Source organism: Tachysurus vachellii, chromosome 18, assembly GCF_030014155.1.
Source record: "Tachysurus vachellii isolate PV-2020 chromosome 18, HZAU_Pvac_v1, whole genome shotgun sequence".
Taxonomy (NCBI): Eukaryota; Metazoa; Chordata; class Actinopteri; order Siluriformes; family Bagridae; genus Tachysurus; species Tachysurus vachellii.
Window position 1 is genome coordinate 19,096,953 of NC_083477.1, and position 15,813 is coordinate 19,112,765.

At 37.7% G+C, this 15,813-nt stretch overlaps 4 gene segments (V, D, J or C); all 4 read left to right on the top strand.

Moving 5' to 3' along the window:
• The first annotated feature begins 5,759 nt into the window (after positions 1 to 5,759).
• On the top strand, positions 5,760 to 6,269 carry LOC132860773 (immunoglobulin heavy variable 1-69-2-like). The segment is given in 2 exon segments: positions 5,760 to 5,811; positions 5,899 to 6,269. Coding segments are annotated over 2 exon segments (423 nt in total).
• A 3,049-nt stretch (positions 6,270 to 9,318) lies between these two features.
• On the top strand, positions 9,319 to 11,976 carry LOC132860774 (immunoglobulin heavy variable 3-33-like). The segment is given in 4 exon segments: positions 9,319 to 9,364; positions 9,444 to 9,761; positions 11,043 to 11,288; positions 11,939 to 11,976. Coding segments are annotated over 4 exon segments (648 nt in total).
• A 995-nt stretch (positions 11,977 to 12,971) lies between these two features.
• LOC132860775 (immunoglobulin heavy variable 1-3-like) lies at positions 12,972 to 13,478 on the top strand. The segment is given in 2 exon segments: positions 12,972 to 13,023; positions 13,111 to 13,478. Coding segments are annotated over 2 exon segments (420 nt in total).
• Positions 13,479 to 14,165: 687 nt separating this feature from the next.
• On the top strand, positions 14,166 to 14,599 carry LOC132861020 (immunoglobulin heavy variable 5-51-like; the record flags this gene model as incomplete). The annotated part of the segment is given in 2 exon segments: positions 14,166 to 14,208; positions 14,310 to 14,599. Coding segments are annotated over 2 exon segments (333 nt in total), but the record flags the coding sequence as incomplete, so codon positions are not given.
• Positions 14,600 to 15,813: the final 1,214 nt, after the last annotated feature.

Here is a 15,813-nt window from a genome sequence, read left to right on the forward strand (position 1 = left end):
CAATAAGCATTTAACTTTACATTGTCATGTGCATCTGGTTCTTATATTCTTAGTTATAGGTAATGGCTTGTAATCACGAAATCTAAATGACCTTAATTAGCATAACAAAAGACCGCTAGCATACGGAGCTAACTAATGCTAACTCTTTGCACTTTGCGCTTGTTTTTAGCAATATTTGCATCTCTAGATTAATGAATTTACTGTCAACATCTTTAACCTACTAAACTTTATATTTATATGACAAATAATAGCGACTTACAGCTTTATGTGGGTCACAACTTCACTGTACAAGCCGCTCTTCAGCCATGACACTTAACAATGAACTCAACACTTGAAATATGGAAGTTACCATCCCAATCCGCGCCACAAGATGGCGCTTAAAGTTCAACATATAAACAAAATCATCTCTTTACAATTAACAATTAAACTGAAAAAGTACACTTACTATAGACACATAACAAACCCACATTCATAGAGGAGACAGAAACAAAATGTTTACAGTGTCTCTGACTTACATGTAACCACTTGCTGACTTTTACTGGACTGTTCTGAACATTGTCTGGACATTTACTCTGATGTTAGATTATTTAAAACATTTTTAATTCATCCAGTAAAAATATAACACAACACACACACACACACACACACACACACACACACACACACACACCAGTGGGACGTTCCTACACACTTTCAGGAGTCTGTGTAATGAGATCCAGTCAGTAGAAAAGTTTCACAGTGTGACAGAGTGAGAACTATGGAAGCAGTTTAAAATCAGAGGATGAAAGTCATTTACATACTAAATGTAACTTACAGATTCAGTGTTAAATAAATACAAACTAATTTAAACACCAGGGAACATTTTTCACTGTGATTATTGACACCTGTAGAAGAACAGCATAACAATATGCAAATGAATATGTAAAATGTTCCCCTTACAGCTACATATAGAGAAATATCAGCCACGGTCACTGTGGGCTCTGGAGAGTTTAGCACTGCTTTTAGTTATACGATGTTCCTTCCAGTTCTGCTGCTGCTGGCAGCTTCATCCTGTGAGTTTCACTTCACTAATGATCTCAGAGCTGCTAGTAAATTCCTGCAGTTATAACCTACTGTACATAGATTTTTGACTGGAATTGTGACATGTCTTTTTTTCAGATGTGGAATGTGCAGTAGAGCTCACTCAGGACACCTCAGTGATGTTAAAGCCTGGAGATTCTTTAATCCTCAGCTGTAAAGTATCCGGTTACTTAGTTACTGATAGCAGCTACGCCACAGCTTGGATTCGACAACCTGCAGGGAAAACTCTGGAATGGATAAACCACATTTGGGGGGGTGGAAGCACGTATCATAAAGAGTCTCTAAAAAGCAAGTTCAGTATTTCTAAAGATGCCTCCAGCAGCACAGTGACATTGAGAGGACAGAACATGCAGACTGAAGACACAGCTGTGAATTACTGCGCTCGTCATTCACACAGTGACACGACAAGCTGCAGTGCTGCACAAAAACCTCATCACAATTCACTTCTTTAATTAAATAATAACTACATTTTACTGAGTAACTAATCCCAGCATTCCAAATCCTTTATACATTATTTAAAAGCTTTTCAAACAATTAGGAATACTTATCATCCACTAATCTATCCAGTGAGCAGCGTGTGGTTGTGGGTTGAACACCCCCATAGTGGTCATGGACGCTCCCTATTCAAATAGAGTGGTGTATAAAGAGAATGTTCTTGGCTGCTCTAGTTTACAGTGAGCTCTGTGATAGATAACACAGCTGTACAAAAACTTACACAATGTTGTTAGAATGGTAGGTAGAATGGATGATGAAGGAAATCAATGTTTAATTTCATGCTCATTAGATGAACCTTATCAATGCTATCCAACTTCACAACCCTGCTCTCATATTCCTATACAAAACAAAAGTGAGATTAAGGCTATAAATACCAGAAAACATAGCGCTAGGAGAGAAAGACAAAAAGAAGAAAAAAAGAAGAGAATAGAAAAAGCAGCAGAAGAAATAAAACAACTGTTGAATAAAATAAAGAATATGAAGCTTGAGGAATGAAGAAATCAATGGATGAAAAAAGAATCAGACTCTGTACTGAGACAGAAATGAAGAATGGATCAATATCAAGAATATTAAAGTGATTAAGTTTTCTTTATTTCTTCATATATTTTTTTCTTTCTTTGCTTTCAAAATATGTATCCAATAATATTGTTTGTGTGTTAAAAGATAAGACGTGCTGAGTATGTTATATGGAGGCTCTCTTAAAAAAATAGTCAACCCTTGGTGCTCAGAAGGATACCGCTGACAGTAATCCGTAAAGGGAAACCCCAACACTCGTGGGGGAGGGACTTAGTTAGTAAGATGATATTGCAAGCTTGTGCTGTTTAAAAGGAATGTATACCTTAAAGAATACAACTGGTCACTGACCACAGGGTTACCGGTTTGGGGAAAGAGGAATGGGAAGGAATGTTGGTTTTAAAGTCAATAAGAATTGATATTGAAATATTAAATAATGGTGAAAGGCCTGGAAAAGTATAAAAGCTTGTCTTGAATTACATTGTGTGTGCATTCTATTGTAGACAGGCTCAGTGCATGTTATACTCTGTGTGCATCATAGAACAAACGCAAGCTTACGCTTGGAGAGTGTTTCTTTGTTTGTTATAATCTTTGCATTTTAATTACTTTTACTTATTCTAATACTGTTTGATTATTTGAAGGAGATTTTGTTTGTAATTTTCTTTTATTTTACTTTACATATATTACACAAATTTATCTGTATTACACTACTTTTAATAAAAACAAGGCCTCCCATTGTGAGGACCCTGAAAAGACAAAGTCTGACTCCTTCATTTAAAGATTCACACAATAGATTAGGTAAAAGAACTTGAAGAGGATCCTTTGTTAGAAGACCGAGAGGACTTGGAAGGACACCTGAGTTCGTGGTCAGACCAACTCTGATAGTTGATCTTGTGTTTTCAACACTAACCCGTGCAAACTAGGACACATTCCTTAGTGGGATTGTGGAAGGGTTTCCTACGCAATACGAAAACATGTGTCACTAAATTACTTCAACAAGCACGTCCTTGTGAGCTGTAAATATTCCTTCAGCAGGAAGCTGCACCCCAGAGACCTTTATTATAAACAACATCATCTATTCACACTCAGCACTCAGATCTTCCTCTTTATCCCCTTTCTTATCCCCTGCAGGAACCTGTTAAGTTTAGAATCGACTACAAACTGCTGCTACTAACATACAAGGCTCTTAACGGTTTAGCTCCCACGTATCTAACTAGTCTTCTAACACGTTAAAATCCTTCACGCTCTCTGAGATAAAAAAACTCAGGACTTCTGGTAGTTCCCAGAATATCTAAGTCTATTAAAGGCGGTAGAGCGTTTTCTCATTTAGCTCCCAAACTCTGGAATAGTCTTCCTGATAGTATTCGGGGCTCAGACACACTTTCCCAGTTTAAATGTAGATTAAAAACTCACAAAACTTTAGTCAGGCGTACACACATAACACATCCCATTATATTGTGCACTATTACACTAGACTTGCACATTTTTATGAACAGCAGATATGTTAATCCCTCTGCACTGCTCTTCTCTTTTTCTACCCATGCCGAGACACCCAGACATTGTACCAGCTCCGATCATCTTCCGTGCGATGAAGTTTTTGGACTTCCACCAAGATGAGGCCGACTTTGTGAGAATCCTGAGACATCTACAGATCTACCAGCTCCAGTTGGACTCTGTGATACTAAGAGGAGATCAGAACTCCATGTGATCCTTACACCAATACAACACTTGTCTGACTGTATATTTGTAATCACACCATCTAGTGTCACCATATGAGGATGGGTTCCCCTTTGAGTCTGGTTCCTCTCAAGGTTTCTTCCTTTACCAATTTAAGGGAGTTTTTACTTGCCACTGCTGCCTGAGTCACCTCAGACTTGCTGATTGGGGATAAATACATACATACATACATACATACATACATACAGTACACACTGTGAACTATATATTTTTAATTTTTATTATATTAATTCTTTATACTACTCCTTATGTTTATCTTCTGTTCTATGTTTATGCTCTGTAAAGCTGCTTTGAGACAATGTCTATTGTAAAAAGCGCTATACAAATAAACCTGAATTGAATTGAATTATTCCAATATCTTCTAGCAGTAATTAATATTTATAACAATGATAATCCACATGTTATGTATCACATTTACATTATGATGTCTTTACGTATTTGACTGGAGGTAAATCAGCTCTAGGACAATGATTGTGACGACTAGTTTGGACTATATACTGTACTATTCATGCTTTTATTCCTCCTGATTGTGATGCCAGCTGCAGGAACACTACAGGTCGATGGTTCATTTCCTGAATTTAGAAACACAGAGTCTGTTCAGCAGCACAGAATCTGACGATAGATCAAACTGAAATGCAGATGTTTACTGCAGCATCACTACTACAAACTCCTGGAATTAAAAATCACCTGTAGGGGGCAGCAGCTGCTTGTTTTCAAGAAGGATTCATGAAACTATGAAATCTAACAGCTGAAGTGTGTTTATGCAAATTCACCCTGTTATAATACAAAAACATCCTCTTGCTCACCCCAAGTTCAGATTCAGACATGTTCATATTCCGGTTCTTTAAGTGACTCTGTAAATAAACTGCAGCTCATTTTCCCCGTCTGCGTCTGCAGGTTTTATGTGTTCAGGAGTCCAGAAGAGAACAAATGTCTGTGCTCTTATTAATAGAGAACAAAACTACTGGAATTAGAGGTGTAAGGATATATATACTGTAACTAATCATATAATCATTCAGTATCACCAGACAATAATCAGGGTAATGTATTCAGTCACTCGGTCATCATTAGGAAGTGTTTTATTGGGTCAGAGTGCAGGCTCCAGAGTCCATCCCAGGAACACTGAGCGTACATTCTGTTACACATTCACACACTCATTCACACCGAGGGGCAATTTAGAGAAGATAGTTACGTTATTGACTCTTGATTCGATTTCTTGAAGCAGATTATTTTAGACTTTTGATTAAGAAAGAAGAAGAAGAATAAAGAATAGTTTCAACATCTAGCTGTTGTGATATTATTTTTCAGCTTTCTCTTCTGCTCACTAGAGATTACAAATTAGGATTTAAAAACACCTGATCTAGAATCTTCTCATCTCTTTCTCTCTGGATTCATCAGATAAAGCCTCTAGAGGGTTTCAGCCTATACCAGAATGAACGTCATGTTCGGTTACATTGTACGTTGTTAAATGTGCTAAACAAATAAATTGAATTGAATTGACATACTAAGAACTGAGGAAGTAGATGTTCATTTGTAAATAATCATTGAGACTAATATTGATTTCCCAATTAACTAATTAATTAAACCAGATGATTTACTATGTTACTGCTGATACTGTATCTGAGTGTTTTCTCGCTTTTAAACCATGCTGATAAAAATTTCTCCATTTCTGAATTCCAACTTTCTTTATTTACGCTAGTCCATGTAAAAATGTATTGTTATTTAATTATTTATTTTTCTGGCAGCCAGAACATTTTCATCTTCTGTATCTGCACCTGTAGGGGGCAGCAGCTGCTTGTTTTCGAGAAGGATTCATGAAACTATGAAATCTAACAGCTGAAGTGTGTTCATGCAAATTCACCCTGTTATAAAAAAATAACAGCCTCTTGCTCACCCGAAGTTTGTGTCACACGACTGAATCAAAGAGCATGATGATGGGGCTGAAGGTCACTCAGTACTACATCTTTGTTATAATGTTAACCAAAGGTACCTGAGACTTCTGTACTGTTTATTTCTTCCCTCAGAATATCTTGACTGTGTTGATGATGATCTTTGTTATGTTTTATCTGCTAGGTGTCAGCAGTGATGAGATCAGACTGGACCAGTCTCCTGCTGTGGTAAAGAGACCTGGAGAAACTGTGAAGATCTCCTGTAAGATTCACGGCTTTGATATGACTAAGTACTACATACACTGGATCAGACAGAAACCAGGTAAAGCTCTGGAATGGCTTGGCAGGATGGATACAGGCAATAATGCACCAATATATGCAGAGTCTGTGAAGAACCAGCTCACTTTAACAGAAGACGTCTCAGCAAGCACACAGTACTTAGAGGCCAAGACCCTGAGGACAGAGGACACTGCGGTTTATTACTGCGCCCGACGTCCCACAGTGACTGGAGCTGAGGAAGCAGCTGTACAAAAACAAGACACACATTGTAACTGAACTAACTGAAGTGGCTTCACTTATAATTGTAACACAGATGACCAGAGTTTGTATCTATTTACTGCTCCAATTATCTATAAGTGTACCTGGATATAACCCTAAAGTGGGCGTGGCCTAAACTAATGATCATGAATGAAAATATACATAATCCAGCTTTCTCTGCTCCTGGAAACACTTAAAAAAAGCCACAGGTAGAAATAACAGCTCTGTCAGCATGCTGTGTTAATGTGGTTCTGACTGTTCCTCAAACCAACAAAGTAGTAGACACCACAGTCCCAATACACATTGTAATACACTCATCCCAGTCCCAGTACACACTGTAATACACAAATCTCAGTCCCAATAAAGACTGTAATACACACACACCAGTCCCAATACACACTGAAATACACACACACCAGTCCCAATACACACTGTAATACAAACATTACAGTCACAACTACACAATGTAATACACATGTCCCAGTCCCAATACACACTGTAATACAAACATCCCAATTCACACTGTAATAAATACACCACAATCCCAATAAACACTATAATAGACACATCATACTGTAACACACACCCCAGTCCCAGTTCACACTGTAACACACACATCATAGTATAAAACACACCTGCACACCTGTTCCTCACGTGTTTAATTGTCATGTCTATTCAGCCATCCCGCGTTGTCTATGGCAGTGCTGAATCCTTGTTCTCATCTGTCATCCTGTGTCTAGTCGTGTCATGTGTGGTATCGTCTGTGTCCTTGTCCCTGTTTTGTGTTTTTTAGTTAATAAACCATTTTATTTTAGCTATCCTGCATTTGGGTCTGTTTTTATCCCCACATCACTGCCAAATACACACTGTAATAAACACACTACAATCCCAAATACACACTGTAATACACACATCCCAGTCCCAATACACACTGTAATACACACATCACAGTCCCAATGCACACTGTAATACACACATCACAGTCCTAATACACACTGTAATACACACAGCCCAGTCCTAATACACACTGTAATACAGACAGCCCAGTCCTAAAACACACTGTAATACACACATCCCAGTAGCAGTATACTCTGTAATACACACAACCCAGTACCAATACACACTGTAATACACACATTTCAGTCCACATACACGCAGAAATACACATCCCAGTCTCAACATACACAGCCTCTGTTCTAGAAATGTAACTAACACCTTCTGAACGCAACAACTGCAACTTTATTGTGTGATGCTCTTGTTGGAAGATTGTTGATCGAAAATGTTCAGTTCATTTAATCACAGAGACACGTTAGTGTTTTGTTCATTTCACTCTAAGACCAATTCTTCTAAGAGGAAGAACGTTAATGTATAAATGAGTAAACCTGACACTTCAAGATCATGATGATGCATTTCATGCAAATCCTCCACTTACATTAAGGAGGTCTGTGTGAGTGTGTGTGAGTGTGTAGTGAGGAGGAGGAGAGCAGCTGAGCATTTTACTTCACTTCACTTTTATATCAACAACAATGCTGTCATTATCAGTGTTGCTGCTGCTTTCAGCTGCATTCTGTACGTCTCCGTGTCAGCTGAATGAATTTAGATTTAATTCTCGTTTCGTGAAAATGACTTGATGACTTTTGATGATGTTCTGTCGCTCTTATTCACAGGTGGTGTTGGAGGTGTGCTCAGAGCTAAGACACTTCTGTAGTACAAAGATATCTACATAAGGTTTCATCTTTGTCTCAACATTAAAATAAATTGTTGTCCTGAACAAAAGTGAATACACAGTTAATCCATCATTAATACCACACCAACCTATTCCAAAGCTTTTTGTAACTCACAATTTAAGCTATTATTATAATTATAATTCTTTTTGTGCCTCTAGATGTCAGTCTTTGTAAAGAAACTCTCTCACTTTATACATTATAATCGTTGTCCAGCTTCATTTAACTCACCGGACAGATATTTGATTATTGGGATTCTGCAAAACTGTTTCATATTTGACTACAATAATCTGTGTTTTTTAGAAATGTTACAGTAATTGTTTAGATCAATTATAGCATAAATATTGTGAGAAAACATGTTTAAAACTCCAAAGACAACGTTCCAAATAAAAAATCTTGTTGAAAGTTGAGTTTATAAACCAACACATCCTCCATCAGATGAATCTCCTCCTCATGATTTAAATACATTTCAGATACATTCTCCTCCCATCATCAGCAGATAAACAAATCCAAGTGTCAGAGCTGGATCTCACTCTATTTATATGATGTGATGGTGTGTGTTAAACTTTGGAGAACAGAGAAGACTCCAGTCCAAACAACACACACCATGTTCTCTACATCTCTACTGCTCCTGCTGGCAGCTGCTTCTTGTGAGTGCTTTATCAAATTCATTCATTTACTAGATGAAGAATAAAGGTGCAGCATATATTGTGTGAGATATCACCATGTGTTTTCCTCCACAGATGTGCATGGTGAGGAACTGACTCAGCCTGCGTCCATGACAGTCCAGCCAGGCCAGAGTCTCTCCATCCAGTGCAAGGTTTCATATTCAGTTACGAGCTATGATACAGCTTGGATTCGACAACCTGCAGGAAAAGCTCTGGAGTGGATTGGATACATTGCTCCTAGTGGGAGTACAGCTTACAGTGAGAAACTGAAAAATGGTGATCTGGACATTCAGTGATCACAATAACAAGACACAACACTGATCTATCCAAATATTAGAAAATGTAAAATAAATAAATAAATAAATAATCCACAAATGAAAACAAAGAGATTGAATTTAGTTCATTTTTTAAATAATTGTAATATAGATTTTAAACCATAATACAAATTCTTTAATGTTACTGCACATGATAAACACTGTAATAATCATATCACTAATAAGAACTTATGATAATGTAGGTTGACGGATTAGTTGCTGTTCCTCTCTGTAACATCATCATGACTCCCACATGTTTTCTATCATGACGTCATGATGCAAATCCAGACTGCTGTGTGTCCATGCAGTATTTATGTGCAGCTGAGCTGAGTGGAGCGATCGAGTCTCATCAACACTCACCATGAAGATCCCACTCTCCTTATTCCTGCTACTAATCAGCCTCATAGGTGAGTTCTCATGATGAATCCGGAATGTATCTTATTATTTATTTTTAAATACACTCATGTTTTTTTTTTTCTGTATCAGGTATTCAGTGTCAGAGTCTTGAGTCTATTCCCATTGTTTCAGTGTTGAAAAAACCTGGAGAAACTCTGAGTCTTTCCTGTAAAGGATCTGGGTTTAACTTTGGTGGCTATGGCATGAACTGGATCAGACAACAAGCTGGAAAAGCTCTAGAATGGATTGGGGTTATCTGGTCTGATGCCAGTAAAACAATATACGCCAAAGACATTGAGGGACGTTTGGAAATGACCAGAGACAACTCCAAAAACATGGTGTATCTGCAGCTGACTGGTTTGAGTGCCCAGAATTCTGCTGTTTATTACTGTGCTAAACACCACAGTGGTACAAACATGTTAATCAACCGTCCAAAATCCTCCCCCAGATGCAATAAAAGAGAAAAGAGCTTTCAATATACGGGGCATTTTCACAAGATCTGCAGGTGGCGCTACAGCACAACAAATATACTGTAACATTGTAGGTTTATTTAAAGTACAACATATTCTCATATCCTCAGTCAGATCTAGATACTCCACAATTTCTATGTATTTCTGTGACACAATGAACACTAAGACTGTCTCTTATAGTCATATTCTTACAGAGGAACCAAAAGGGAAATAAATAACATTTACAGAAAAAATGTCAGACTTTAATTAGTGATTATTAAATACATACTTTTCACAAAAGTTCCATAACATTAACTGTAACTATAAACGTAAAAAGAGTTATTCTTTAATTAATAAATAAATTGTCACCGTTCACAGACTGCTGCTGTATAAGAGGAAAAGTGATCATAGTAATCAGTGCCATTGATTATTAGAAAATAATCATCTTCAGGTTTGTAGCAGTAACTTCATGAATTGAATATCTCAACTTTAACTGTGAAGATCTCCTGTAAGATACACGGCTTTGATATGACTGAGTACAACATGCACTGGATCAGACAGAAACCAGGGAAAGCTCTGGAATGGGTTGGATATGTGAACTCCGTAGTCTAACTGTACCTCTGTACTGTAAGTTTGGCTTTAACAGCTTCAGTCATGTTCATATTCACCTTCTCAAAACAGAAACCAGGAAATTTGTAGACATGAGAATCATTTCTGTGTTAATGTAATTCTCTAGAGTGCAGCCTACACATGACTGATAACGACATAAAGGATCGTTTATCTAATTATTATCATTTTCATGGATTATGGTGGAGATTCAGATTAATTTAAGGGAACTGGAAATAGATCAGTTTTCAATCTGACCGTCACAGGAAGCGTTAATTACATCACAACACGTTCCTATCATTATTAATAATAACAAACAGCTGAATTATTTCCCACATTAAATTGATATGGAGATGAAACGGGGTGTGAGTGTGATTAACAGCTGCAGAGCTGCACTCAACACAGCCTCTCTGTAATGTTTATGCAAATCTGCATCTCCTCTTGTAATATTAGCAGCGTTCTGATCTAGAGAGGAAACAATTCTCATTAGTCTTCCTTCAACACAAACATGTTTGCTTCAGCTCCACTGCTGCTGCTGGCTCTCGCCCCCTGTGAGTGTTTGGATTGAAGCTTTATTATTTCATCTGATCCTTTCAGTTCGACATGTCTACCTTTTCTTTTTCTCTTTTTACAGATGTGTTCTGTGCTACTGAGCTCATCCAGCCAGACTCACTGCTTATAAAGCCAGGAGAGACTTTAACCATCACCTGTAAAGTGTCTGGAGCTTCTATCACTGATAGCAGCAGCCACTTTGGAACAGCTTGGATACGACAACCTGCAAGAAAAGCTTTAGAATGGATCAATTTAATTTATTATGATGGAGATATTAATAAGAAAGATTCACTTAAAGACAAGTTTGTTGTCTCTCGAGACACTTCCAGTAACTCTGTGACCTTACGGGGACAGAACATGCAGACTGAAGACACAGCTGTGTATTACTGCGCTCGTGATCCACACAGTGACACGACAAGCTGCAGTGCTGCACAAAAACCTCATCACAATTCATTTATTTAATTAAATAACAACTACATTTTACTGAGTAAATAATCCCCATATTACAAATATTTCAGCATAGACACCAACACTGGCATTAATAAAATAAATAAATAAAAGTTTACTTAGGAATAATAGTCTCTTTTTATAACTAGTTGAAATGAAATGTGTCTGCAAAAGACATTTATTATAAAGAACAACATCCATTCACACTCAGCCCTCAGGCTTTAACTCTTCATCCTGAATGAACAAAAACCATCCAAAAACTTCTCAATCTAAATCTAATAATTAATAAGAATCCCATGCAATTAAATGTGATATGTGAACATTGTGTAATTTGATTATGAATTTCTGGTAATTTACAAACAAAAAGGGAAAATAAAAGAAACACAAAGTGTTTTATCATCTCACCAAATAATTTTTATTAATAGATCATCAGAAAACCAGGATTAGCTAAAAAATGACAACATCGACACGTTTTTGTTGTTCAGTGATAATCAGTGATCAGAAAACTTTACGTTCTTCTGGATGTTCCAGTGATCCACAGTGATGGACAAAAAAGACATGAGATCTAATGAGTAAAGAGCAGTGATGAAGCTGACAGCATGAAACACACCCGGAGTTTTACAGGAAGCTTTTTCTCCTCTCGTCTGTTCCTCTGTGGATGTTTTTATATCTCTAGTGGGTGTGTCATGCAAACCAAATCCTGTGTTTGAACCATTTATGCTGAAACATTCAGCCCAACAACATAGCAGCAGTTTGTGTTCATTTACAGCAGCAGGAATCTGTATCTGTTCCTAGTGTTTCTAGCCCTTTGTCATTTTTTTCCTTTAATAATACCCTTTATGTTATCCCTGCATTTGGGTCTTTTAATCCTTGAAGACACCCCTGTTTCCTGACACAAGGTTTCTTCTTCATATCATCTTAAAAAAATGTTCTTGACTTGTTGCCACAGACTTGCTCATTAAGGATAAATGTTAGAGATAAATATTTATATCAATTTTAAACTATTTTATTTTTCTATAAAAGCTGCTTTGAGACGATATCTATTGTTAAATGTGCTATGCAAATGAATTAAATTGAATTCACAGATTGAGACCTATGGAAGTAAATGTAAATGCATGTGTGTGCCCTGTGATGGGTTGGCACTCCGTGCAGGGTGTATCCTACCTCGATGACCGATGACGCCTGAGAATAGTTCGGATAAGCGGTAGAAAATGAATGAATGAATGAATGAATGAATGAATGAATCAATGAATCAATGATTAGAAATCCAAATTATTTACTATGTTTCTGCTGATACTGTATCTGAGTGTTTTCTCTCTTTTAAACCTTGCTGATAAAAATGTTCAGTTTCTGAATCCCTCCTTTTTTTTTCTGACAGCCAGAACATTATAATATTTTGTATCTGCACCTGTAGGGGGCAGCAGCTGCTTGTTTTTGAGAAGGATTCATGAAACTATGAAATCTAACAGCTGAAGTGTGTTTATGCAAATTCACTCTGTTATAAAAAAACAGCCTCTTGCTCACCCGAAGTTTGTGTCACACGACTGAATCAAAGACCATGATGATGGGGCTGAGGGTCACTCAGTACTACATCTTTGTTATAATGTTAACCAAAGGTACCTGAGACTTCTGTACTGTATATTTCTTCCCTCAGAATATCTTGACTGTGTTGATGATGATCTTTGTTATGTTTTATCTGCTAGGTGTCAGCAGTGATGAGATCAGACTGGACCAGTCTCCTGCTGTGGTAAAGAGACCTGGAGAAACTGTGAAGATCTCCTGTAAGATACACGGCTTTGATATGACTAAGTACCTCATGCACTGGATCAGACAGAAACCAGGGAAAGCTCTGGAATGGCTTGGATATGTGAACTCTGGTACAACAGATGAACCCACATATGCAGACTCAGTGAAAGGGCATTTTCTCCTCTCTGAAGACGTCTCAGCAAGCACACAGTACTTAGAGGCCAAGACCCTGAGGACAGAGGATACTGCGGTTTATTACTGCGCCCGAGACCCCACAGTGACTGGAGCTGAGGAAGCAGCTGTACAAAAACCAGACACACATTGAAACTGAACTAACTGAAGTTGCTTCACTTATAATTCATAGAGAGATAAACACTCTGTATCTGTTTTCTGCTACAATTATCTATAAATATATCTGGCTATAACTCAAATGTGGATGTGGCATAAACTACTTTTTTAAAAATATACATAAACCCTTTTTTTTATACTCCTGAAAACACTTGTGTGTTAACGCTGTGTTAATGTGTTTCTGACTGTTCCTCAAACCAACAAACTAGTAGACATCCCAGTCCCAATAAACACTGTAATACACACATCACAGTCCCAATACACACTGTAATACACACATCACAGTCCCAATACACACTGTAATACACACACCCCAGTCTCAATATACACAGCTTCTGTTCTAGAAATGTAACTAACACCTTCTGAACACAGAAACTGTGACTATCATGTGAGGCTCATTTTAGACGATTGTTGATTGAACACGTTAGTGTTTTGTTCATTTCACTCTAAGACCAATTCTTCTAAGAGGAAGAACGTTAATGTATAAATGAGTAAACCTGAGACTTCAAGATCATGATGATGCATTTCATGCAAATCCTCCACTTGTGTCTCTTACATTAAGGAGGTCTGTGTGAGTGTGTGTGTGAGTGTGTCTGTGAGTGAGTAGTGAGGAGGAGGAGAGCAGCTGAGCATTTTACTTCACTTCACTTTTATATCAACAACAATGCTGTCATTATCAGTGTTGCTGCTGCTTTCGGCTGCATTCTGTACGTCTCCGTGTCGGCTGAATGAATTTAGATTTAATTCTCGTTTCTCTCATTTCTTGACTTGATGACTTTTGATGATGTTCTGTCGCTCTTATTCACAGGTGGTGTTGGAGGTGTGGAGCTCACTCAGACAGACTCTGTGCTGGTGAAGCCTGGAGAGTCGTTCTCCATCTCTTGTAAGATCTCAGTGTCGAGTTATTGTATTAACTGGATACGGCAACCTGCTGGAAAAGCACTGGAATGGCTCGGATATCTGTGTAGCGGTGATAGCACTAATCTCAAAGACACGATGAAGAGCAAGATCAGTCTCAGCCAGGACAAATCCAGCAGCACAGTTTATTTAAGAGGACAAAACTTTCAGGTCGAGGACACGGCTGTGTATTACTGTGCCAGACACACAACACTACAAACTCACTGAAGCCCTGTACAAAAACATCCCTGGTCATTTTCCTCTCTCTGCAGTACACATGTCCCCAGAGGGGTCTGGTATATATGAGCTAGCAGAGCTAAGACACTTCTGTAGTTCAAAGATATCTACATAAAGTTTCATCTTTGTCTCAACATTAAAATAAATTGTTGTCCTGAACACAAGTGAATACACAGTTAATCCATCATTAATACCACACCAATCTATACCAAAGCTTCTTGTAACTCACAATTTAAGCTATTATTATAATTATAATTCTTTATGTGCCTCTAGATGTCAGACTTTGTAAAGAAACTCTCTCACTTTATACATTATAATCGTTCTCCAGCTTCATTTAACTCACCGGACAGATATTTGATTATTGGGATTCTGCAAAACTGATTCATATTTAACTACAATAATCAGTGTTTTTTTAGAAATTTTACAGTTATTGTTTAGATCAATTATAGCATAAATATTGTGAGAAACATGTTTAAAACTCCAAAGACAACGTTCCAAATAAAAAATCTTGTTGAAAGTTGAGTTTATAAACCAACACATCCTCCATCAGATGAATCTCCTCCTCATGATATAAATACATTTCAGATACATTCTCCTCCCATCATCAGCAGATAAACAAATCCAAGTGTCAGAGCTGGATCTCACTCTATTTATATGATGTGATGGTGTGTGTTAAACTTTGGAGAACAGAGAAGACTCCAGTCCAAACAACACACACCATGTTCTCTACATCTCTACTGCTCCTGCTGGCAGCTGCTTCTTGTGAGTGCTTTATCAAATTCATTCATTTACTAGATGAAGAATAAAGGTGCAGCATATATTGTGTGAGATATCACCATGTGTTTTCCTCCACAGATGTGCATGGTGAGGAACTGACTCAGCCTGCTTCCATGACAGTCCAGCCAGGCCAGAGTCTCTCCATCCAGTGCAAGGTTTCATATTCAGTTACGAGCTATCATACACATTGGATTCGACAACCTGCAGGAAAAGCTCTGGAGTGGATTGGAATCATCCATACTGATGGGAGTACTGTTTACAGTGAGAAACTGAAAAATAAGTTCAGCATCTCCAGAGACACGTCTACTAACACAATAACAATTGGAGGACAGAACATGCAGACTGAAGACACAGCTGTGTATTACTGCGCTCGTTACACACAGTGAGACAGAATAGTGGAT